Source organism: Canis aureus, chromosome 18 (genome assembly GCF_053574225.1).
Source record: "Canis aureus isolate CA01 chromosome 18, VMU_Caureus_v.1.0, whole genome shotgun sequence".
Classification (NCBI taxonomy): Eukaryota; Metazoa; Chordata; class Mammalia; order Carnivora; family Canidae; genus Canis; species Canis aureus.
This window is the reverse complement of record NC_135628.1, coordinates 17,769,261-17,793,378: the sequence shown is the minus strand read 5'-3', so window position 1 is coordinate 17,793,378 and position 24,118 is coordinate 17,769,261. Positions and strand designations below refer to the sequence as shown.

General features: G+C 40.0%; 1 protein-coding gene and 1 pseudogene across 1 annotated transcript; one reads left to right on the top strand and one right to left on the bottom strand.

The window, feature by feature from the left end:
• The first annotated feature begins 7,528 nt into the window (after window positions 1–7,528).
• Window positions 7,529–7,661, top strand: LOC144288645 (thymosin beta-10 pseudogene; annotated as a pseudogene).
• A 7,305-nt stretch (window positions 7,662–14,966) lies between these two features.
• GGCT (gamma-glutamylcyclotransferase) lies at window positions 14,967–23,284 on the bottom strand. The gene is made up of 4 exons (XM_077856334.1): window positions 23,050–23,284; window positions 18,825–18,970; window positions 17,640–17,775; window positions 14,967–15,572 (listed from the first exon to the last, which is right to left on the bottom strand). The coding sequence occupies exons 1-4, from the start codon at window positions 23,188–23,190 to the stop codon at window positions 15,429–15,431; spliced, it is 567 nt and encodes a 188-aa protein (XP_077712460.1). The 5' UTR covers window positions 23,191–23,284; the 3' UTR covers window positions 14,967–15,428.
• Between the last annotated feature and the right edge of the window lie 834 nt (window positions 23,285–24,118).

The following is a 24,118-nucleotide window of genomic DNA, read 5'->3' as shown; positions in this document are numbered from 1 at the left end:
GCGGTTTAGCACCGACTGCGGCCCAGGGCGTGATCTTGGAGACCCGGGATCCAGTCCCACATCAGGGTCAGGCTCGTCAGCCTCCCTGCGTGGGGCCTACTTCTCCCTCTGCCTGTGTCTTTCCCTCTCTCTCTCTCTCTCTCTCTCTCTGTGTGTGTTTCATGAATGAATAAATAAAATCTTAAAAAAAAAAAAAGAGGCAGACAAGGTGGCTCAGTTTGTTAAGTGTCTGCCTTTGGCTCAGGTCATGATCTTGGGATCCTAGGATCAAGTCCTGCATCAGGCTCCCTGCTTAGGAGAGTGCAGAGCTTGAGCTCCTTTTGCCGCCTGGCTTGTGCTCTCTTTCTCACTCTCTATCTCAAATAATAAATAAAATCTTTATAAACAAATAAATAGGAGCCTACCATATGTAACATTCGGGGATTGGTTTTGTTTAGTCAGCATAATTCTCTGGATATTTAAGGTCATTGCATGTATCAATAGTCCTTTCCCTTTTATTGTTGAGTTGTATTTCATTGCATCACCACATAGATTACCACAGTTTGTTTAACCATTCACATGTTGAAGGACATCTCGGTTTTTCTAATTTGGGACTATTACGAATAAAGCTGCTGTGGACATACACATACAGGTTTATAATGTGAACATCATACATGTCCAGGAGTGCAACTGCAAGGTCATGTTTAGCTTTTTTTTTTTTTTAAGAGAGGGAGAGAGGGAGAGAGGTGGGGAAAAGGGCAGAGAGAGTGCAACAGAGCTCCATCTCACAACCTGAGGTCATGACCTGAGCCAAAATCAAAAGTCAGACACTTGATTGACTAAGCCACCCAGGTGCCCCACATATTTTAGTTTAGTTTCCTTTCTTTCTTTTTTTTTTTTTTAAGATTTATTTATTTGAAAGAGTGAGAGAGTAGGGGGAGGGGCAGAGGGAGAGAATCTTCAAGCAGACTCCCCGCTGAGCAGAGTCTGATCCATGGGTCCATCTCAGGACCCACAAGATCATGACCTGAGCCAGAACCAAGAGTCCTACAGTCAACTGACTGAGCCATATGTTTAATTTTTTAAGAAACTGCCAAATTGTTTTCCAGAGTGGATGTATCATTTTACATTCCCAGCATCAATGTATGAGTAATCCAGCTTCACAGCATCCGCATCAGCATTTGATGCTGTCACAATGTTTTATTTTAGCCATTCTGATAGGTATGTAGTGATAGTGATATATCATGGTGGCTTTAATTTGCTAATGATGTCGGATAACTTTTCATGTTTATTTGCCATCTGTTATCTCCTTTTGGGTGAACTGTCTCCTTACATCTCTTGTTCATTTTCTAAGTGGATTGTTTGCTTTTTTACTATTGAGTTTTGAGAGTTCTTTATATATTCTAGATACCAGCCCTTTGTCAGATATGTGGTTTGCAAATATTTTCTTCCACTCCCAGCTTGTCTTTTCATTCTCTTAATAGGATCCTTCACAAAGCAAAGGGTTTTAGTTTTGATGAAGTTTAGTTTATCAATTTTTCCTAATGTGAATCATGCTTTTGGTATTAAATCTAAGAACTCTTTGACAAGCCCTAGATTTCAAAATTTTTTCTCCTTTTTTCCCTTAAAGTTTTATAGTTTTATGTTATAGTCATATAGTTTTATAGTTTCAGTTATAGTTTCAGTTATAGTTTTATAGTTTCATTTAAGCCCATGATCCAAGTTAAATTTTGTAAGGGAGTTAAGGTTAATTTTTTTCTTTTTCTTTTCTTCCTTTTGTTGTTCTTGGCCTATAGATGTCCAGTTGCTGCTCCAGCACTATTTGTTAAAGTTTATTTTCCCTCTATTCCTCCATTAAATTACCTTTGACCCTTTCTGTGGGTCTATTTCTGAGTTCTCTGTTCTGTTCCATTGATCTATGTATTTATCCCTTTGCCAATACCATACAGTCTTAAAAACGGGTAGATTCTTCTCACGTTCTTCTTCTTCTTCTTTTTTAATTGCTTTACATAGGGGTGCCTGGGTGGCTCAATTGTTTGAGTGTCTGACTTGATTTCAGCTCAGGTCATGATCTGAGTCATGATCTCAGAATCATGATCTCAGAATCATGAGATTGAGCCCTGTATTGGGCTCCATGCTCAGCATGGAGTCCGCTTGTCCCTCTCCCTCTACTCCTCTCCCTGCTCTCTCTCGCTCTCTCTCTCAAATAAATAAATTTTTAAAATCCTTTGAAAAATAAAAAATAAATAAAATTGCTTTACCTACTCTAGTTCCTTTGACTTTTAACATGAATTTTGGAAAAATAATCTTACTGGGATTTTTATAGGAATTGTTTTAAACCTGTACAAGGAAGAATTGACATCTATCCTGTATTGACCCTTCCAATACACAAACATGTTATGTCTCTCCATTTGTTTTGATCTTTGATTTCCTTCATTGGTGTTTTATAGTTTGTATGCTTTATAAGATTTACATTTTAAGTATCCAATTTTTTAAAAAAGCAATTGTATACATCACAGATAGGAATGTAAAATGGTTCAGCCAATGTGGGAAATAGTTTAGTCGTTCCTCAAAAGTTTATACATAGAATTACGATGTGATCCAGTAATTCCACTCCCAGGAATAAACCAAAAATAATTGAAAAATAATTGAAAAAAGATACTCAAGGGGTGCCTGGGTGGCTCATTTAGTTAAGCATCTGCCTTCAGCTCAGGTCATGATCCCAGGGGCCTGGGAGGTCCATATCAAGACACATAATAAAGAAAATGGCAAAAAGTAGTGATTAAGAGAAAATTTTAAAATCAGCAAGAAGAAAGAAAACAGTTACATATAAGGGAAACCCCTTAAGGCCATCAGCTGATTTTTCAGCAGGAACTTTGCAGGCCATAAGGGAGTATAATGATATATTCAAAGTGTGGAAAGAAAAAACCTGCAACTAAGAATATTGTACCCAGCTCAGCTATCATTCAAAATAGAAAAAGAGATAAAGAATTTCCCAGACAAACAACAGCTAAAGGAATTTATCACCACTAAACCAGACTTATAAGAAACATTAAATTTATTCATTTATTTATTTATTTACTTACTTACTTACTTATTTTAGTTTTTAAAAGGTAATCTCTGGGATACCTGGGTGGTTCAGTTGGTTAAGCATCTACCTTTGGCTCAGGTGCTGGGATGCAGCCCTGCATCTGGGTTCCTGCTCAGTGAGGAGTCTACTTCTCTCTCTTGCTCTGCCTGCCACTCTCCCTGCCTGTGCTCTTTCTTTCTCTGTCAAATAAATAAATAAAATCTTTTTAAAAAATAAGAATTTTGAATGGCAATGGACTAAATACTTCAGTCAAAAGACATGAGGTGATGGAATTGATTTTAAAAAAGCAAGGCTCATCTATATGCAGCCTACAAGTGACCCACTTCAGATCTAAAGACATATGCAGATTAAAAGTGAAGGGATGGATAAACATTTATCTTACAAATGTATGTAAAAACAACAGAATATTTACATTCTTTTTTTAAAAAAAAGAATATACATTCTTTTCAAGTGCACAAGGAACATTCCCCCAAATAGAACACGCTTTTTAGGTCACAAAACAAATCTCAACAAATTTAAAAAGACTCAAATCATATCGTGCATCTTTTCTGACCTCAACAATATTTAATTAGAAATCACATTTAACTAAAATTTAACTAGAAATCAATCACAATAAAAAAAACTGTAAAGAAGGAAAATACATGGAGACTAAGTAACATGCTATTAAACAATGAATGGGTCAACCAAGAAATCAAAGAGGAAATCAAAAAATCATGGAAACAAATGAAAATGAAAACACAGTCAACCAAAATCTTTGGGATGCAGCAAAAGCTAAGAGGGAAAATTATAGCCATGTAGGTCTACCTCAAGAAGCAAGAAAAATCTCAAATAAACAACCTAACTTTACACTTAAAGAAACTAGAAAAATGAGAATAAACAAAGCTCAAAACCATTAGAATGAAGGAAAAAATAAAGATTAGAGCAGAAATAAAGAAATAGAGACTAAAAAATAGAACAGATCAATGAAACCAAGAGCTGACTCTTTGTTTTGTCATTTTTTGTTTTTTGTTTTAAGTAGGCTCCAGGTCCAATGTGGGGCTTAAACACATGACCCTGAGATCAAGAGTCCTATGCTCCCCTGACTGAGCTAGATAGGCATCCCAGGAACTGTTTCTTTAATTTTTTTTAGTGATTTTTAATGTATTTCTTTATTAGAGAGAGAGAGTATGTGTGCGAGTTGGGGATGAGCAGAGGGGGAGTGAAAAAACCTCAAGCAGACTCTGCACTGAGCATGGAGTCTAACACAGGGCTTGATCTCACAACCCTGAGATCATGATCTAAGCCAAAATCAAGAGTCAGACACCTAACTGACTGAGCTACTCAGGTGCCCTCGAACTGGTTCTTTAAAAGATCAATGAAATTGATAAACCTTTAACTCACCAAAAAGAAGAGCAAGGACTCAAATATAATCAGAGATAAAGGAGAAGAAATAACCAACATCATAGAAATATGAAGGATTATAAGAGAATATGATAAAAAAAAAAACTACATGCCAATAAATTGGACAACCTAGAAGAAATGGATAAATTCCTAGAAATATATAACCTTCCAAAACTGAATCAGGAGGAAATAGAAAATTTTAATAGACTAATTAGTAATGAAATTGAATTAGTAATCAAAAAACTCCCCAAAAACAAAAATCCAGGACCAGATGACTTCACAGGTGAATTCTACCAAACATTGAAAGAAGAGTTAATACCAATTCTTCTCAAACTTTTCCAAAAACCAGAGGAGAGAGAAAGCTTCCAAATTCATTCTATAAGGCCAGCATTACCCTGCTACCAAAACCACATACAGATACTACAAAAAAAGAAGACTACAGGCCAATATCTCTAACGAGCATAGTTGCAAAAATCCTCAACATGATATTAGCAAACTGAAACCAACAATACATTAAAAAAATCATTTAGCATGATCCAGTGGGATTTATTCCAGGGATGTAAGGCTAGTTCAATATTCACAAATCAATAAACATGACACATCACATTAACAAGAGAAAGGATAAAAACCATATGATCATCTCAATAGATGCAGAAAAAGCATTTGACACAGTACAACATCCATTCGTGATAAAAACTCTCAATAAAGTAGGATTAGAGGGAATGTATCTCAACATAATAAAGGTCATATATTAAAATCCCATAGACAACATCCTCCTCAATGGTAAAAAAAAACTGAGAGCTTTTCTTCTAAGATCAGAAACAAGACAAGATGCCCACTCTCACCACTTTTATTCAACTTAGTAATGGAAATCCACAGTAGTCAGACAAGAAAAATAAATAAAGGGCATCCAAATTGGTAAGGAAGAAGCAAAACTTTCATTATTTTTTTTTAAGATTTCGTGTATTTATTTGACAGAGAATGAAATACAGAAAGAGAGAGAGAGCACAATCAGGTGGAGCAGCAGGCAAGGGAGAAGGAGAAGCAGGCTCCCCGATAAGCAGAGAACTCATGGGGCTTGATCCCAGGACCCCAGGATCATGACCTGAGCTGAATGGCAAACACTTAACCGACTGAGCCTCCCAGGTGCCCCAAAACTTTTATTATTTACAGATGACAATGATATGACACTATATATCAAATCTCAAAGACTCCACCAAAAAAATTACTTGAACTGATAAATCAATTCAGTAAAGCCACAGGGTACAAAATAAACATACAGAAATCTGTTGCATTCCTATACACTGATAATGAAGCAGAAATGAAATTAAGAAAATAATCCCATTTATAGTTGTATCAAAAATGATAGGATACCTAAGAATAAACCTAACCAAAGAGGTAAAAGACCTGTACTCTGAAAACTATAAAACATTGATGAAAGAAATTGAAGATGACACAATTTTTTTTATTTCTTTTATTGGAGTTCGATTTGCCTACATATAGCATAACACCCAGTGCTCATCCCGCCAAGTGCCCCCCTCAGTGCCCATCACCCAGTCACCCCAACCCCCCACCCACCTCCCCTTCCACTACCCCTTATTCATTTCCCAGAGATAGGTGGATGACACAAAAATTGAAAGACATTCCATGCTCATGGATTGGAAGAACACATATTGTTAAAATGTCCATACTACCGAAAACAATATTCACATTTAATGCAATCCCTATCAAAATATCAACAGCATTTTGGGGACACCTGGGTGGCTCAGTCGGTTAAGCAGCCAACTCTTGACTTCGGTTCAGGTCATGATCTCAGGGTTCTGGGATTGAGCTGTGTGTCAGGCTCTACACTTAGCAAGGAGTCTACCTAAGGATTCTCTCTCCCTCTCCCTCTGCCCCTCCCCTTCTCATGCTCTCTTTCTCTCTCTCTAACATAAATAAATCTTTTTTTAAAGATTTTATTTATTTATGAGAGAGAGAGAGAGAGAGAGAGAGAGAGAGGCAGAGACACAGGCAGAGGGAAAAGTAGGCTCCATGCAGGGAGCCTGACATGGGACTCGATCCCAGGACTCTGGGACCACTCCCTGGGCTGAAGGCAGGCGCTAAACTGCTGAGCCATCCAGGGATCCCCCAAATAAATCTTTAAAAATAATATCAACAGCGTTTTTCACAGAACTAGAATAAACAATTCTGAAATTTGTGTGGAACCCCAAAAGACCCTGAATAGCCAAAGTAATCTTGAAAAAGAAAAGCATCACAATTCCAGACTTCAAGTTATATTACAAAGTGGTAGTACTCAAAACAGTATGGTATCAGTACAAAAATAGACACATAGATCCATGGGGCAGAATAGAAAAACCAGAAATAAACCCACAATTATATGGACAATTAATTTTTGACAAAGGAGAAAAGAATATCCAATGGAAAAAAGATAGTCTCTTCAACAAATGGTATTGGAAAAACTGGACACTACATGAAAGAATGAAACTGGATGACTCCTACACAATGCACAAATTCAAAATGGATTAAAAACCTAAATGTGAGAAGTGATACCATAAAAATTCCAGAAGAGAGCACTACAGGTCAGTAATCCCTCTGACAACAGCCATAACATTTTTTAAGATATGTCTCCTAAGACAAGGGAAATAAAAGCAAACATAAACTATTGGGACTACATCAAAATAAAAAGTTTCTGCACAGTGAAGAAAGCCATCATCAAAACGAAAGGGCAACCTACTGAATGGGAGAAGATATTTACAAACGATATATCCATCATGGGGTTACTTTTCAAAACATAAAGAACTGATAAAACTCAATGCCAAAGAAATAAATAATCTGGTTAAAAAATAGGAAGGGACATTTTTCCAAAGAAGACGGATGGCCAAGAGACACATCAAAAGATGCTCGACATCACTAATCATTAGGGAAATGTAAATGAAAACCACAATGAGATATCACTTTAACAATGTCAGAATGGCTAGAATCAAAAAGAAATAATAAGATCTCTTGCTGCAGCAACACAAGTGGGAGCACCAGGCACTGGGCTCAGAGCAGAACTCCAAGGATCACTTTACAAAAATGACAGACAAACCAGACATGGATGGGGGAAATTGCCAGCTTCCATAAGGCCAAGGTGAAGAAGACAGAGATGCAGAGAAGAACACTCAGCCAACCAGAGACCATTGAGCAGAAGAGGAGTGAAATTTCCTAAGAACCTAGAGGATTCCCCCATCATCTCTAAGACATCCCAGTCAAGATGTGAGGAAGAAGAGCCACCTGCAAGATGGACATGAGTGACAAGCTGCACTGTGGACCCCGGGCACCCTGTGCCTACACCACTGACTTATGGGTCTCTGAGGGGATCCCACAATCAGACTGCCAAATTCTCTGGTTTGCCTGGGATATTTTAGCAAGTTTTTTGTATGATTAATGAAAAATAAAACACACCTTGTGGCAAAAAAAGAAAGAAAGAAAGAAAGAAAGAGAGAGAGAGAGAGAGAGAAAGAAAGAAAGAAAGAAAGAAAGAAAGAAAGAAAGGAAAAGAAAGAAAGAAAGAAAGAAAGAAAGAAAGAAAGAAAGAAAGAAAAAGAAAAAGTGTTGGTGAGGATGTGGAAAAAGAATCCTTGTTACACTGTTGGTGGGATGTAAATTGGTGCAGCCACTGTAGAAAACAATATAGGGGTTCCTCAAAAAATTAAACATAGGATTGCCATATGATCCACTAATTTCACTGGGTATTTACTCAAAGGAAACAAAAAACTAATTCAAAAAGATATATGCACCCCCATGTTTATTTCAGCATTGCTTACAATAGCCAAGATATGGAAACAGCAAGAGTTGGATAGATAGATAGATAGATAGATAGATAGATAGATAGATAGATGATAGATAGATACATAGATATCCATAGATATTTTTTTTAAGATTTTATTTATTTATTCATAGAGATACAGAGAGAGAGAGAGAGAGAGAGAGGCAGAGACACAGGCAGAGGGACAAGCAGGCTCCATGCAGAGAGCCTGACGTGGGACTCGACCCAGGGTCTCCAGGATCACGCCCTGGGCTGCAGGCGGTGCTAAACCGCTGCGCCACCGGGGCTGCCCCCAGATATCCATAGATAAATGGATAAAGAATATATATAAATAATACAATAAAATATTAGTCATAAAAAGAATGAAATCTTGCCATTTGCAACATGGGTAGACTTAGAGGTTATAATGCTAAGTGAAATAAATCAGACAGAAAGACAAATTCCAAATGGTTTCACTCATATGTGAAATTTAAGAAATGAAACAAATGAACAAAGAGGAGAAGAAACAACCCCAAACCCTTTGCTTTTCGGTGGTGGGGGAATGCTGAAATAGATAAAGGGAATTAAAAGCACACTTTACTTTCTTTAAGATTTTATTTATTTATTCATGAGAGACAGAGAGAGAGAGACAGAGGCAGAGGGAGAAGCAGACTTCATTCAGGGAGCCCGACGTGGGACTCGATCCCGGGTCTCCAGGATCACACTCTGGGCTGAAGGCGGCACTAAACCACTCGCTAAGCCACCTGGGCTGCCCAAAAGCACACTTTTCTTGATGAGCACTGAGAAATGTATAAAATTGTTGAATCATCCTTTTGTACATCTGAAACTAACATACTATGTTAATTATATTTAAATAAAAAAGAAGATACTCAAATGTATGTGTTCATGTGTTCACAATAGCACTACTTACAATAGTCAAAAGATGAAAACATTCCAAATGTCCAATAATGGATGAACAAATTGTAGTCTACACATATAATAGAGTATTATGCAGCCAGAAAAAAGAATGAGATACTGATACATGTTAAATGTTGGTTAACCTCAAAGACATGCTAAGTGAAAGAAGCCAGACACAAAAGGTCACATTTCTTTTATTCGAAATATCCAGAATAGGTAAATCCAGAGGCAGAATGCAGATTGGTGGTTTCCAAGGAATGGGGGGTGGGGAGAGGAATGGAGAATAACTGCTTAATGGATATGTGGCTCCCGTTTAGGGTGATGAAAACATTTTGGGAGTAGATAAAGGTAGTAGTTGAACAATATTGTGAATGTATTAAGTGCCATTAAAATTTTCACTTTAAAATAGTTAATTTTGTTGTATGGATTTTATCTTAATAAAAAATATTATAGTTTTACAAAAAGCAATTGCAAATGGTTATTACATTTTTAATTTCACTGTCCATGTATCTCAGTTTATAGAAATACAATTGATGTTTGTACATTTATCTTGTATTCTGAGACTTTGCTGGATTCACTTATTGGTTCTAGGCAATACTTTTTTTTGTAGATTCCTAGGAATTTTCTGCATGGACAATCATATCACCTGTAAATAGGGACTGTTTCATTTGTTCCTTTCCAATTTGTAAGACTTTCTTTCTTTCTTTTCTTTCTCTCTCTCTCTCTTTTTTTTTTTTTTTTTTTCCTTATTGCACTGGCTCGAACTTCTAGCACCATGTTGAATAACAGTGTTAAGAGCAGGTATCCTCGCCTTATTCCTGGTTTTAGGGGAAAAGCATTCAGTCTTTTACTATTAAGTATAATGTTAGCTGTAGGTATTTTATAGATGCTCTTTATATTTCTGAGAATTTTTAAAAATATTTATTTATTTATTAGAGAGAGAGAATGTGCAGGAGCAGAGGGGAGGGGCAGAGGGAGAGGGAGAAGCAGACTCCCCGCTGAGCAGGGAGCCCTATCTGGGGCTTGATCCTAGGACACCAGGATCATGACCTAAGCCAAAGGCAGATGCTTAACCACCTGAGCTGAGGCACCTAGGTGCCCTGGAAAAGATTCTTAAGCAGGTTCCATGCCCCCAGTAAAGAGCCCTGTGTGGGGCTTAATCTCACTACCCTAAGATCATGACCTGAGCTGAAATCAAGAGTTGGATGCTTAACCAACTGAGCTACCCAGGTGCCCCTCTATAATGTTTACGGGTGTCTGTTTTTTTTTTTTTTTAAGATTTTATTTATTTATTCACGATAGACATAGGGAGAGAGGCAGACATACAGGCAGAGGGAGAAGCAGGTTCCATGCCAGGAGCCTGACATGGGACTCGATCCCGGGACTCCAGGATCGCGCCCTGGGCCAAAGGCAGGCACCAAACCGCTGAGCCACCCAGGGATCCCAAGGGTATCTGTTTTTATACCGTTTTTAGCTGTTTCTCTAGCTATTACTATATATACACAATTTTTCAGTCTACTAGTGTCATCATTTTACCAGTTCAAATGTAGAAGCCTAATGTCCCTTTACTTTCCTCCTTTTATAATTTTTTTAAAAGATTTTATTTATTTATTCATGAAAGACAGAGAGAGAGAGAGAGAGGCAGAGACACAAGCAGAGGGAGAAGCAGGCTCCATGCTGGAGGCCTGATGTAGGACTCGATCTCCGGTCTCCAGGATCACGGCCTGAGCCAAAGGCAGGCGCCAAACCACTGAGCCACCCAGGGATCCCCTCCTCCTTTTATAATTATTTTAAATGCTACTTCTACATATATTTAGAACCACAATGTCATAATTTTTGCTTCAATCATTATTTCAGAAATTCAAGAGGAGGAACATGTCGTATTTACCCATATTTTTGCCTACCAGTTTACTTTTTTCCTTCCTGATGTCCTACTTCTTTTGATTTCTTCCTTCCTGTCTAGAAAACTTTCTTCAGCCATTCTTTTAGGGTAGGTCTGCTAACAACAAATTTTTCTAGTCCTCCTTTATCTAAGAATGTCTTGATTTTCCCCTTTATTCTCAGAGGCGATTTTAAATGGATTCTGATTTGACAGTTTTCTTCAGCACTAGAAAAATATGCTACTTCCTTTGGGTTTTCATGATTTCTGATGAGAAATCTGGTGTCATTTGAATTGTTTCTCCTGCAGGTGAGGTGTCATCTGTCATTTGCTGCTCCCAAGAACTTTTGTCATTAGTTTTTTTTTTTTTTTTTAACGATTTTACTAATTTATTCATGATAGACACGCAGAGAGGCAGAGATACAGGCAGAGGGAGAAGCAGGCTCCCTGCAGGGAACCTGATGTGGGGACTTGATCCCCAGACCCAGGATCATGCCCTGAGCCAAAGGCAGATACTCAACTGCTGAGCCACCCAGGCGTCCCTTGTCATTGGTTCTTACAAGTGTGATTATAAAGTGTCTGGTGCAGATTTCTGTTTGTTTGGGGTTCACTCACGTCCTCCTCCCTCTAATGTTAACTACTACTTACTAGGCAACAGCTGTGTATCAACGTACTGTGCTAGGCATTTTATATACACTATTGTTAATTCCACCCACAAACCTGGGACTTAGATGTTTGGGTTAAACAACATGAAACTGTCATGGCTTCATTCAATTTCTTGAATCTATAGGTTTATGTCTTTTAACATATTTAGGACATTTAAACTATACTTTTTTTTTTTAATTTAAGATTTTATTTATTTATTCATGAGAGAGAGAGAGGCAGAGACACAGGCAGAGGGAGAAGCAGGCTCCATGCAGGGAGCCTGACGTGGGACTCGATCCCGGGTCTCCAGGATCATGCCCTGGTCCGAAGGCAGCACTAAACCGCTGAGCCACTTGGTCTGCCCTAAACCATTACTTCTTTGGGTATTTTTTCAATCTGCCCTCTTTTTTCCCCCTCTTTTTTTTTCTTCTTTCTTTCTGAGACTCCCATGACACAAATGTTAGATCTATTATAGTCCCATAGGTCCTTGAGGCTATTAATTTTTTTTCCAGTCTGTTTTTTCTGTGCTAGATAGAACAATTTCTTTTGTTCTTTCTTCCAATTCACTGCTTTTTTCCTCTAAGATAACCTGTTTTGGCATCTACTTATGATCTTTTCTCATTTAGTTTGAGATCTTCCTGGCTCTTGGAATTAGTGATTTTCAATTAAAACCTGGACATTCTGGAAATTATTAGCTTCTGGATCTTATTGAAATCTACTTTAGCTAGCTTAACCTGAAACCACTCCAGCAGAAGGCAGCAAGGGTCATTGTCTTGATATTGCTAAATGGAGGTAGAAGTTCAGGTTACCACTCAGCTACTGTTGTCACTCAAGGGAGTGTTAACAGTGTTACTGTTGAGTGGAGGTGGGAGTTCCAACCTCCCAATAAGCCTCCACTGGTACTTCCCCAGCTCCTAGGAGTAGGAATGCCTGATCACTGCCCCCCTAAATGGCATTCACTGATGTAATAGGAAAGGATGGCTTTTTTGTCATTGGGTGGTGATGAAAGTCCTCAACTACCACTTGGCCTCTGACACCACCCCAGCAGAGAGGGAGGCACTTGTTAATGCCCGATGGGCAGTCTAAGTCCAGGCTCCCTGCATGGTATCCACTAACATGATGGGGGGGTAGGCAGAGACAGGGTCTGTTATTGCTGGGGGCGGGGGGGTCCCTTCTCAGCTTTTTCTGACACTACCCTGGTAGTTGTGATAGGGGACAGTGTTAGAGTGCCTGGTGAGGGTGGAAGTCTAGGCTCCCCTCTTGATCTTTCTTGGAATGGGTTAGAGGTAGGAGTGGGGTCCATAATTTTTCCTTGTGGTAATTGGCTGGAGAACATTTATTTTCTGAAAGTTTTGTCTGATTAGATAATACATTTCCTAGTCCTTTGACTAGAGTAGGTTTTCCTTATTTTGCTTGTCTGTGCTCATAGGTACTTTAGATTGCTGACTTCTTCAGCTACACATTTGAGCTGTATGAGGCAATAGAAAACTCAGGGAATTCAGTACCATCTTGTGTCTTGGTCCTGAGGTCCCTGACTAGCCTGCTTTCTCTCCTCCTTTCGGAATGTTTTATATATAATGTTTTAGTTGTACTTAACAGAAGGAATAAGGAAGATTATGTCTATCTTTCCAGAAGTCAGTCTCCAGATATAATTATTTCATACTGTTTTTGATCATTTCAGTATCTCAAAACCCTGGGGATCTAGATATTTTTTCTGTTCTCACTTATGATACATCATTTTCCTTATTATCTTTTTTTTTTTTTTTAATTTTTATTTATTTATGATAGTCACACAGAGAGAGGAGAGAGGCTGAGACACAGGCAGAGGGAGAAGCAGGCTCAATGCACTGGGAGCCCGACGTGGGACTCGATCCCGGGTCTCCAGGATCGCGCCCTGGGCCAAAGGCAGGCGCCAAACCGCTGCGCCACCCAGGGATCCCTTATTATTATCTTTTAAATTTTCAGGTGGACATTCTGAGGACCTAAATTAAAATTGCTTTCTCCAGAGAGGATTTGCATATACCTCTGCTGGAAGCCACGAGGCTTACTAGAGATCATTTTAATTCTCTTCAAGGGTCCTAGTTTCTTTCTTTTTTTTTTTTTAATTTATGATAGTCACAGAGAGAGAGAGAGAGAGAGAGAGAGAGAGAGAGAGAGGCAGAGACACAGGCAGAGGGAGAAGCAGGCTCCATGCACCGGGAGCCCGACGTGGGATTCAATCCCGGGTCTCCAGGATTGTGCCCCGGGCCAAAGGCAGGCGCTAAACCGCTGCGCCACCCAGGGATCCCAAGGGTCCTAGTTTCATATAGAATTCTCAGGTTGTTTTCCTGTCCTGCAGCAGGATTGCTCAAGGGTTAGTAGTCAAATTCCAGGGCTATTATTGGCATTTGTACCCAAAGATGTTAGCTTCACTTCTTTACCAGTGCTAGAAAATATTTATCTTCTTTTTGTGAGAAAAGGATTGGTACAACTTGAAGGTATTCCTCATTTTTCTGCAAGCCCAGAAATGCTTTTCAAAAACTGTTTGTTAGAGTTTTATGCAGGAGCTGGTGGTATTGTGGTTAGAGGGCCAAAATCACTGGAGGAAATGCAAACCCCTGCATAGGACATTTGGTAGTACTACCTTGAAAACTGGAAAAACAATATACTCCTAATTACCAGATTTACGTTCAAAGGCCAGACATGAAGTCTTTATTGTTAGTGTTTTAAATTCCTTAATGAAAGTTGTCATTTTAGGTGGATGAGATAGATTATGAGAATATTGTTTTTACACCAAAACTAAGCCTTGTTCACTATATTACTGTAACTGAGTTCTGGGTACTGACAAACAGTCTTCTTGGGAGGAGTTAGGAACTGATGAAAACTAGAATATTAGAGAGTATACTCGAAAACAGTGAGGTATACCAGCTATAAAACATGATCTAACCTGAAGTCTATGGTTCAGTCCCACTATAAAGGCTGTAGCTGAAAAATTCTTTGGTTATTTTTCCCAAGAGAATATACCAAATCTTTATGTTTCTGCAGCTAGCTCACTTCATTCCAATAACCTATTTCAAAAGTCTAACTCCAGAGACCTGAGTTTTTGATAATCAGTGCTGTTTTATTCATGACTCTTCTTTCTTCATTTGTTCAGTAAATTCAAGAAGCCAAGAGTCAAACTGGAGCTTCCATAAAATGTTTTTCTCCTCATAATCCCTCATAATCTGTACAGCCGACACCATACCCAGTATGTGTGATGATAGGAGTCTCTAACAAAGTTAAATATAGTACTTTAGTAAGGAATATAGGTTAAACCACAAATACATTTATTTCTCTAAGAACAGTATACCATTTTTAAATTAAAAAAAATTATCAACTGTCTCTGCAGTTTCCTTGCTCTTATTAAACTGATTTTAAAAATCCAAGAGCAGAGCAATTCACCCGCACAATCGTTAAGTTGCAAATCTCTCCTTTGTCACAGAGCAAGAACACGTTCAACTGCAGAAAATAACTTCTAAGTATTCACAGATGGAGTACCCATATCCACTTGTCATGCATTCCAGTGCCTCATGGCAACCTTTTCAATTATCTAATTTCTAACCTAGTTTCTTTTTATAATCTGAAAACAAAGAATCACCTAAGTAAGACACCCCTTCAGAGCACTGCTGAAAATGTACTAAACATAGAGATATCTCAAATCTCTGTTCTAAATGTTAAAAATATATTAGCACATACAGAAAATATCTGTAGATATATTCTATTAGGTCCTAACGAGTTTTTATTTCTCCCTTTTTGATAATGTCTTCAATTTCTTCTGAGACTTCTCCTTTGTAGTCATTTGGTTCTATTGCATTTAACTTCTTTTGATACTCCAGTGGCAAACCGTTTTCTTTTGCACCTAGGCAAATGACCTAGAAATGGTTAAAATAAATGAGAAATATCTTTTAGTTGGGAACATAATTAAATAGACCACAGCTTCATGTGCAGTATCAAAGTACAAAATATTAGCTTTCAGATAACTCTAGAATAAACAATTATAGAACAAAATAAAGACAGTCATTCCTCTCACAATGAGCATGAATGTGCAGGGAGTTTTCAAAGCCACAAGATACATCCTTATGGAGTATCAATTCTACTCAATAACATATTCAGATATTTTTAAAAACTGAAGTATAACATATAGTGTTATATTAGTTTCAGGTATACAATATAAGGACTCAAGAATTCTTTACATTACTCAGTGTTCATCATAGTAAGTATGCTCTTAACCTCTTTCGCCTATTTCATTCCCCTACCCACCTCCCCTAAGGTAACCACCAGTTTGTTCTCTGTATTTAAGAGTCTATTTTTTTGTCTGTTCATTTGTTTGCTCATAAATTCCAAGTATGAATGAAATCATATAGTATTTGTCTTTCTGTCTGACTTATTTCATTTACCATAATACACCTTCTAGGTCCAGCTGTGTTGCTGTAAATAGCAAGATCTCATTCTTTTTTTAAATTTTTTTTTTTTTATTAACTTTTATTTATTTATGATAGTCACAGAGAGAGAGAGGCAGAGACACAGGCAGAGGGAGAAGCAGGCTCCATGCACCGGGAGCCCGACGTGGGATTCGATCCCGGGTCTCCAGGATCGTGCCCCGGGCCAAAGGCAGGCGCCAAACCGCTGCGCCACCCAGGGATCCCAAGATCTCATTCTTTTTTTTTTTTATGGCTGAGTGATATTCCATTGTATGTATGTGTGTGTGTGTGTGTGTATACTCACACACACCATGTCTTATTTATCCAAACTATGGATGGACACTTGGGTTGCTTCCATATCTTGGTTATTGTAAATAATGCTGCGGTAAACACAGGGGTGCATATATCTTTTCAAATTAATGTTTTCATTTTCTTTGGGTAAATACCCAGTATCAGAATTACTGGATCAAATGATAATGCTATTTTTAATTTTTTGAGGAACCCCTATACTGTTTTCCACAGTGGCTGTACCCGTTTGCATTCCCACAAGCAGCACATCAGGGTTTCTTTTTCTCCACATTCTTGCTAACATGTTACTTTTTTTGTTTTTGATTCTACTCATTCTACTTTAAAACATTTTTATTTTATGACAAAAACTTTTTGTATAGAATTTGCATGATCTATTAAGAAAAAACACCATTCTTTAAAAAAAAATTAAAGTTTTCAGGGAGCAGTTTTAGTTTAATCTGAGTCTACTCTGCCTCTGAATTAGAACTGAGGTAATAAATGACAACTATGCTTAGTGGGTACTTCTCAGATTCATAGCAGTTTAATTCTTCTAGGCTCCATACTAGAAAATTCCAGATTAGCCCAGGAACTGGTCATCCACTCCAGGTGCTATGTCCTGATTAGGCCTTCCACAAGTACCTAAGTTTAGGTTTCTAAAAAGGGATGTTGGGGTTTCTATCCCACATTCTTCTCCTATGCTTGTGGGAGTGGTTTCTCTGGTTCTGAAAGACAAGATGACTATTTTCCCTCCATTTTAGGATGGAAAACATTTCAGCAATAGGAAATATATTTTTTCTCCATAAAAATGAATCTTACTATTACAAAATATTCTTTAGTGCAGGAAAAAAAATGCCTATGTACAGAATAAATCCACTAAAAATACACGCATATATGTTATTTTCTACTTGAAGAAAGAAAACACACACCTGGAATTATGGCTTTATATATTTCCAAAGTTTTTAAAAATAAATGTGGTTTAGGAACATGGTTCTTTCATTACAAATGAATCTTAACATTTTTCAATTTGCAAGTTAGGTAAATAACTATCACCTTTGCATTAAAAACATTTTGATTAAAATGAAGTGTCCACAGGGGTAGGACAGGCAAAAAAATAATGAAGTATTCAGGTAGAATTTAATGCATACAAAGTCTTTTTAAAACAAGATCTTTTTTAGTTTATCTCATTGGAAAATAAAAAGGAATCACCAGAAGTCTTTGCAAGTAGTTTACCTTTTTATACTGGGGAGATGGGGGAGCACTCTCATAATTTTTCATCTGATAACTTCGACAGGTTATTTCTTTTCCTTCTTGAGTATAAACATCAACTTCTATTGGAACATATGTTCCGCTGTTAACCCCTTCTTGCCTGAAACCAGAACAGCCAAATTTTAACCATATTTGACTTAACCAAGTTAGTTTACTGGATTAAAAATTTACCTATATATGGAGGTACTTGCTCCCTACGTATTTTGGGATATGCAGAACATATTATAAATACTACTACAACAAAAGTAAACTTAGTATTTCAATTGGAAAGCCTCTTAGTATTACTTGGTATACTTCTAACAGACCTCTGTATTTATCCTATCTAAGCACATGCTTGAATATAGTTATTTCAATCTTTATACCCTTCAACATTGCCCTCTAGGCTATAAAAAATGACTGTTCCGACAACAATATTCATCCAAAGAAAAGTAGAAGGAAGGGCTCATTCTCATTCACCAGTGACATTAAGGTATCAAGCATATCAGATAATGTGTTCTTCTAAAGTCCTACTCCTTTCTGCCAACTTTCTTTGTATACATGTTCTGTCACACAACTCTTGAGAGTTCTAGTTGTAAAAAGTATCAAACATTTCTAGTATGTTGTCAAAGTTTTCACAACCTATTCCTTTTTTGCTGACTCAACTGCAGCCTTAAAGAATTACTTTTTTAAAAAGTGACTCTAATAAAAATTGAACTGCTTTTGAAACCAACAAAAAGATGCAACAATTACAAATATCTTCAGGCATTTTCACAATATGAAACTACAAAGATCTTTTATAAAAGATAAATAGAACAAAAATAAGGACTTCAATTTTTTGCATTAGAGATTATAAACGTCCCCTCAAATCTCAATCAAAATATGTGAGCCTTCTAGGCATTTTCTTTTTCTTTTTTAATGTAGGCTCTACACCCAACATAGGGCTTGAACTGACAACCCTGAGATCAAGAGTTGCATGCTCTATGGACTGAGCCAGTCAGAGGCCACTAGGCTTTTCTTTTTAGGATGTGCACATTATACCTTTTATGTTAACTCTAAAGTGTAAAGAACATAGTATATGGTTTTGAAAAACCAACACATATATACACATCTTTGCATATGATCCACTTTCTGAATTAGTTATTATTTAACTTATAATTAGAAGCCACCTACTTATCCAGAGAACTTAAATTGCTTTTGTTCATTTTCCATACTACTCCCCATACTTCATCTCCAGGACTTTGAAAAATGGTGGCTATACCTCCATGCCAAGTTTCACTTGTTTTGCCTTGGGAATTGCCAAAGTCAAGCTTAAAATCCTACAAAGGAAACCAAAATGATATAATCAATATCCACTTAAACCCAAATTTCCTTCCTTAAAATAAAAAAAAAAAATTACCCTGAACTCCATGCAATTAAAACATAAACTTTGAGTTCCTTCTCTGCATAAGGAACCGTAAAAAATACAAAGATAAAACAAGGACCCAGATCTCAAGGACTGTATTTTTTCATATTCTTCTTTAAGAAAAGTGAAATGTACACTACATATATAATATGTATACATCTTACCATAAACAGTTTAAAGGTTTAAAAAACCCTTGTAATTCCAATGCCTTAACATAACTATTTTCATTTTTGACCAGTCTACCTACATACACATTGATTTTAACTTAGAGGCAACCGTAGTATACATAATTGTTGAGTCTCGGTAGCTACATAGGGCTTATAACCTACTTTTATGTATGTAGAGAGTATCCTACTAGCATCTATCACCATGTTTGCCCTCAAGGAGCTGGCATTTGAGGGTGATTTGTATACTTACTAAGAGTAATTTAACATTCATGAATTATATTATTATATCTATAATAAGCTTAAGAGCAGCTAACACTAGTACATTATTAGTGCTATAACTACACTATGAGCTTTATATGGACTCTCATTTTTATCCTGCCAACAACCTTATTATACCCATTTATCAGTAAGAAAAACTGTGGCTTCTAAAGATTAAGCAACTTGCCCAAGGTCTCACAACTAATAGGTAGTGGAGCCAGGTTTCCAGTTGGGCCGCTTCCCTATAGAGATGGGTAAATCAGAGCAGAGAGTACTGGGAAAGATTAAAAACCCTTATTTGGCTGTTTGGTATAGAAAATTTCTTTTCATCTCTCCAGCGCTTAGTTTCCTTAATAATAAAAGGCTGGACTAGATACTGAATCTAAGGTTTATATTTTATCCCTGTCACCTTTATTTTCTTAGAAATGTCAGACGTTTCAGAAGAAAGGTTGGTATGAGTGACCAGTCTCTTCTTCAATTGGTTTACTGGACCAAGTAGCCCCGTCAGGACATCAGGAGAGTGGATAAAAAGTCACAACCACATTAGGTACTGGCTGTCCACTGCTAAATCCAATAGACAATTTTCATTCCTCTGCTTGCTCCACATTTCGGCTGCTTCTAACATAGTTAACCACCCTGTCTTGTTCTGTCTCCTTCCTGACTTTCCGACTGTTCCCTGATCTTAATTCCTTTTGCTAATTCTTCCTCCATACCTGGCCTTTAAATGATAGAGTGGCTAAGGGCTCAGTTTAGGTCCTTTTCCCTGTTCATCAGCAATTTGTTCAAGACAGTCTATCCGCTCCAATGACTTTAAATACCATCCAATATTCCAATCATGTTTTAATTCAACCCAGATCTCTCTTCTAAACTTCAGAAGTGCTTAGAACAGGGCCTACCACACAGTGAATAGTTAATAAATGCTCACTAATATTTCACTCCTCACTTGGATGTACGACAAGCATCTCAAACTCAGTATGTTCAAAAACTAATTCTCCTCTTCTCTTTACAAATACACCATCATCTACCCTATTGCATCCAAAACCTTAGTCACCTCTGTTATCTCTTCCTCTCTTCATAATCAATCACCAAGGCCTAACATTGGTATCTCCTAAATCTCTCTCTAGCCCATTTACCCTCCGCTGCTATCAGTTCAAGGTACCATTATCCTTAGCATGCATTGCTACAAAAGCTTTCTAACTGGGCTCCCTACAACCACTGCTGTCTCCCTTTCCAATCCATTTTCCATAGCAACCAGAATGAGCTTTGAAGTTGTAAATTTCATCTTTCATTTGCTTAAATTCTGCAATGGATCTTTTCATTGCTCACAAGATAAAGACCAAAGTCTTCTTTGGCCTCTATGGCCCTGTAACATGTGGTACTTCCCTACCTCTCTAGTTGCCATGCTATATCCTCCTCACACATTAAACTCCAGCCATAGCAGCTGGATGATCCAGCTTCTTCTTTCCTGAGGTCATTCGTACATGCTGTTCCTTCTCTTTTCTTGGTCTCCCCCTGCCCAGTCATTCAAGTCTCTGTGTAAAAGTCATATTTCAGGAAGAGCTTTACTAAGCTCTTAGGTCAGGACCCCAAGTCATAGATTCCCACAGTATCTTGCAGGTTTCCTTAAAAAAAAAAAAAAAAAAAGATTTTATTTATTTATTAATGAGAGACATACACAGAGTGAGAGAGGCAGAGACACAGGCAGAGGGAGAGGGAGAGAAGAGGCTCCATGCAGGGAACCCGACATGGGACTCCAGGATCACACCCCAGGTCGAAGGCGGCGCCAAACTGCTGGGCCACTGGGGCTGCACCCCCCCATTTTTTTTTTAAAGACTTCACTTTTTTATAGCAGTTTTAGGTTCACAGAAAAATTCAGAGGAAGGTACAACATGTCTCCTCTTTAAACTCACCATATCCGTAACTGAATAATCATTTGCTTGATAGCTCTTCCACTTGTCCCAACTATAAGCATCTGAACTTCTTTCCCACAGTTGGGCAACCTCCGCCCTCAGGAGTCTAGGGGGTAGAAAGTGCTAGAGCACAACTCCCATTTTTGAGGCTTCAAATGCCAGCAGTTGCTTCTCCCAGGTTTGCTTGCAGTCAGGGCGTGGGCACATGGCCAAGTTAGCCAATCAGGACACCCACCTGGGACTCTGAATTAGAAGCCAGAGCTAGCGCGCCCAAGAACCGGGGAAATGACCCCCTAGAGGTGGAGGACGCATCTAGTTTTCAGGAACTGCCCTGAGCTGTGACAGTAGCAGGTAAGGTCCCGAGCAGGCAGGATCAGTGACGCACAACACAGTGTCCACACTCATCAAGTTCAGCAGCAGTGCACCAGCGGCCCCCTGGGCTAGTTCTATCTGTGACACTGGCTGTTACAGTTGCTGTGCTCCCCTTTATGCCTGCCTGTTCTTCATTTTCGTTTTTAAAGTAGGCTCCATATCCAAAGTGGGGCTTGACCTCACAACCCTGAGATCAAGGGTCCCAGGCTCCATCCACTGACTCAACAACGAACCCCTCCTCTGCCTGCCTGGCCTGTTTGGTCAGCTCTGTGGTCCTGCCTTCCTGGTCATTCTGTGAGTCCTCCAACAGCCTTTCAAACAGACTCTTTTTTTCTGCTTCCATCAGCCGCTTTCTGTTGCTTGCAACTAAGAAACCCGGACAACGACAGCAGAGACCGTGTTTGTCTAATTCAACAATGTCAAAAGATTTCGTACATAATCTTTTTTGGGTATCCCTCTCATAGACCTGGAGGTCCTCAAAGGAGCCAACTTTATCAACTTTTGTTATCTGCAGGGAAGAAACTCCGAAGAAATGAACTGGTTGTACCGCAGAGCAATTTTTTTGACTTAAAAAAAAAAAAAAATGTTACTTATTTATTCTAGAGAGAGAGAGAGAGGCAGAGACACAGGCAGAGGGAGAAGCAGGCTCCACGCAGGGCGCCCGACCTGGGACTCGATCCCGGGGCCCCAGGATCACGCCCTGGGCTGAAGGTGGTGCTTAACTGCTGAGGCACCGGGGCTGCCCAACTTTTTTGTTTTGTTTTGTTTTTTACATCTGGTAAGTTTAAATTCAATTTGCCGACTTTTTTTTTTTTTTTTTTTTTTTTTTTTAGGTTTTATTCATTTCAGCGATGCCTACGCCCAACAGCGGCGGGAACGCCGACGCCGAGACGGAGAGTCCCAGGCTCCCGCGAAGAGCAGCGCCTTTCACCCGGGTGGGCTGCGGTGCAGCAGCCCCCGACGTGGCCGGGCACAGCCCCTCCTACCGACCGGCCCCCGCGCAGCCGAGCTCCCGGCAGCAGCCGACCAGCCCCGCAGCAAGGGGCGGCGGGGAGGCGGGGTCCCCGACGGGGGCGCCGACGTGTGGAGGAACCGAGGCAGGGAGGCTGCGCGCGCGCCCCACGTCGGCCGGCAGGCCCAGCCTCCCGGGGAGAGCCGGCCGACCCCGCGGGCCGCCCCGACGTGGCCGCGCAGCGGGAGCCGCGCAGCAGGAGCCGCGCCCCGGCCCCGGAAGGCGGCTCCTCCGAACGCGGCCCGGTCGTCGGCGGGGCGGCGGCAGCACTGACCTGCAGGCGGGCCACGCAGCAGAACGCGGCCGACGGGTTTCGGAGGTGGATCCGCTCGGTCAGCAGGTTGCTGCCGTAGGCGAAGTACAGAAAACTCTCCCGGTCCTGGCCCTGCGGGGCCTCGCAGCCCGAGTCCGCCATGGCGCGCCACACACCGCGGCCCGGGGCGCCGGCACCACGGCGAGGAGACCACCTGCGAGCGCCGCCGCTCCCGCCGCCGCTCCCGCCGCCAACCAGCCGGCGCCTCGGGAGGGAGCCGAAAGGCGGGAAGCGTGGGCCGGGCGAGCCGGATGCGACCGCTCTTCTGATTGGCTGCCGGTCCCAGCTATACAGTTACCCCCGCGATGATTGGCCAAGCCCGCCACCTCCTATCCACTCTCCCGTTAGGACTCTGAGAGGCTCAGTCCTGAGGCGACCGGGAGCCGATTCCTCATTGGACGTGCTCCTCTATGGTCCCGCCCAGATACCCGAGGCTCCCTGTGATTGGCGGGTGGGCGGGCGCTACGGAGAGGCCGGTCGGGTCCGGTGGGTTCGGTTTTGGGGGTTGCGCCGCGCGGGTGCGGACCGGGGTTTCTGCCCTTCAGGTGGGGCAGGTGTGGCCCCCTGGCTTTTCGAGCTCTTTAGGGAGCTCCCTGTTCGGCCACGGCAGGCTGTTCCCCCACATGCTGGTCCCTGCATCCCCGGCCCTGATCACTTCCCTGGAGAAGCCCCTGGGAATGTCCGGGACTCCCTTCCTGGATGGAACTAGCGGGCGGGGTTCAAATCCCGACGCTGCCCTTTACTGCCCCGCGTAAACCTGGGCACCTCTTGTCTGTTTCCTCCTTGTAAAATAGCGACTTGCACGTAAATCACGATCGCATGCTATACAGCTTGGGATCCCCTATCTCACAGGCTTGCTTTAAGTATTTAAAGAATGATTTTGTTCATGTTATTAGGTGCAAAAACTCCAGGGTAAAATAAGATATAAAAGGGTAAAAACGAGAAGTAAAACCTTATATTTGTTAACTTTGAAATGAAAATATTAATTTGAACTCAGGGCAATGGTTTTCCTTTGCACCCAATTTTTTTT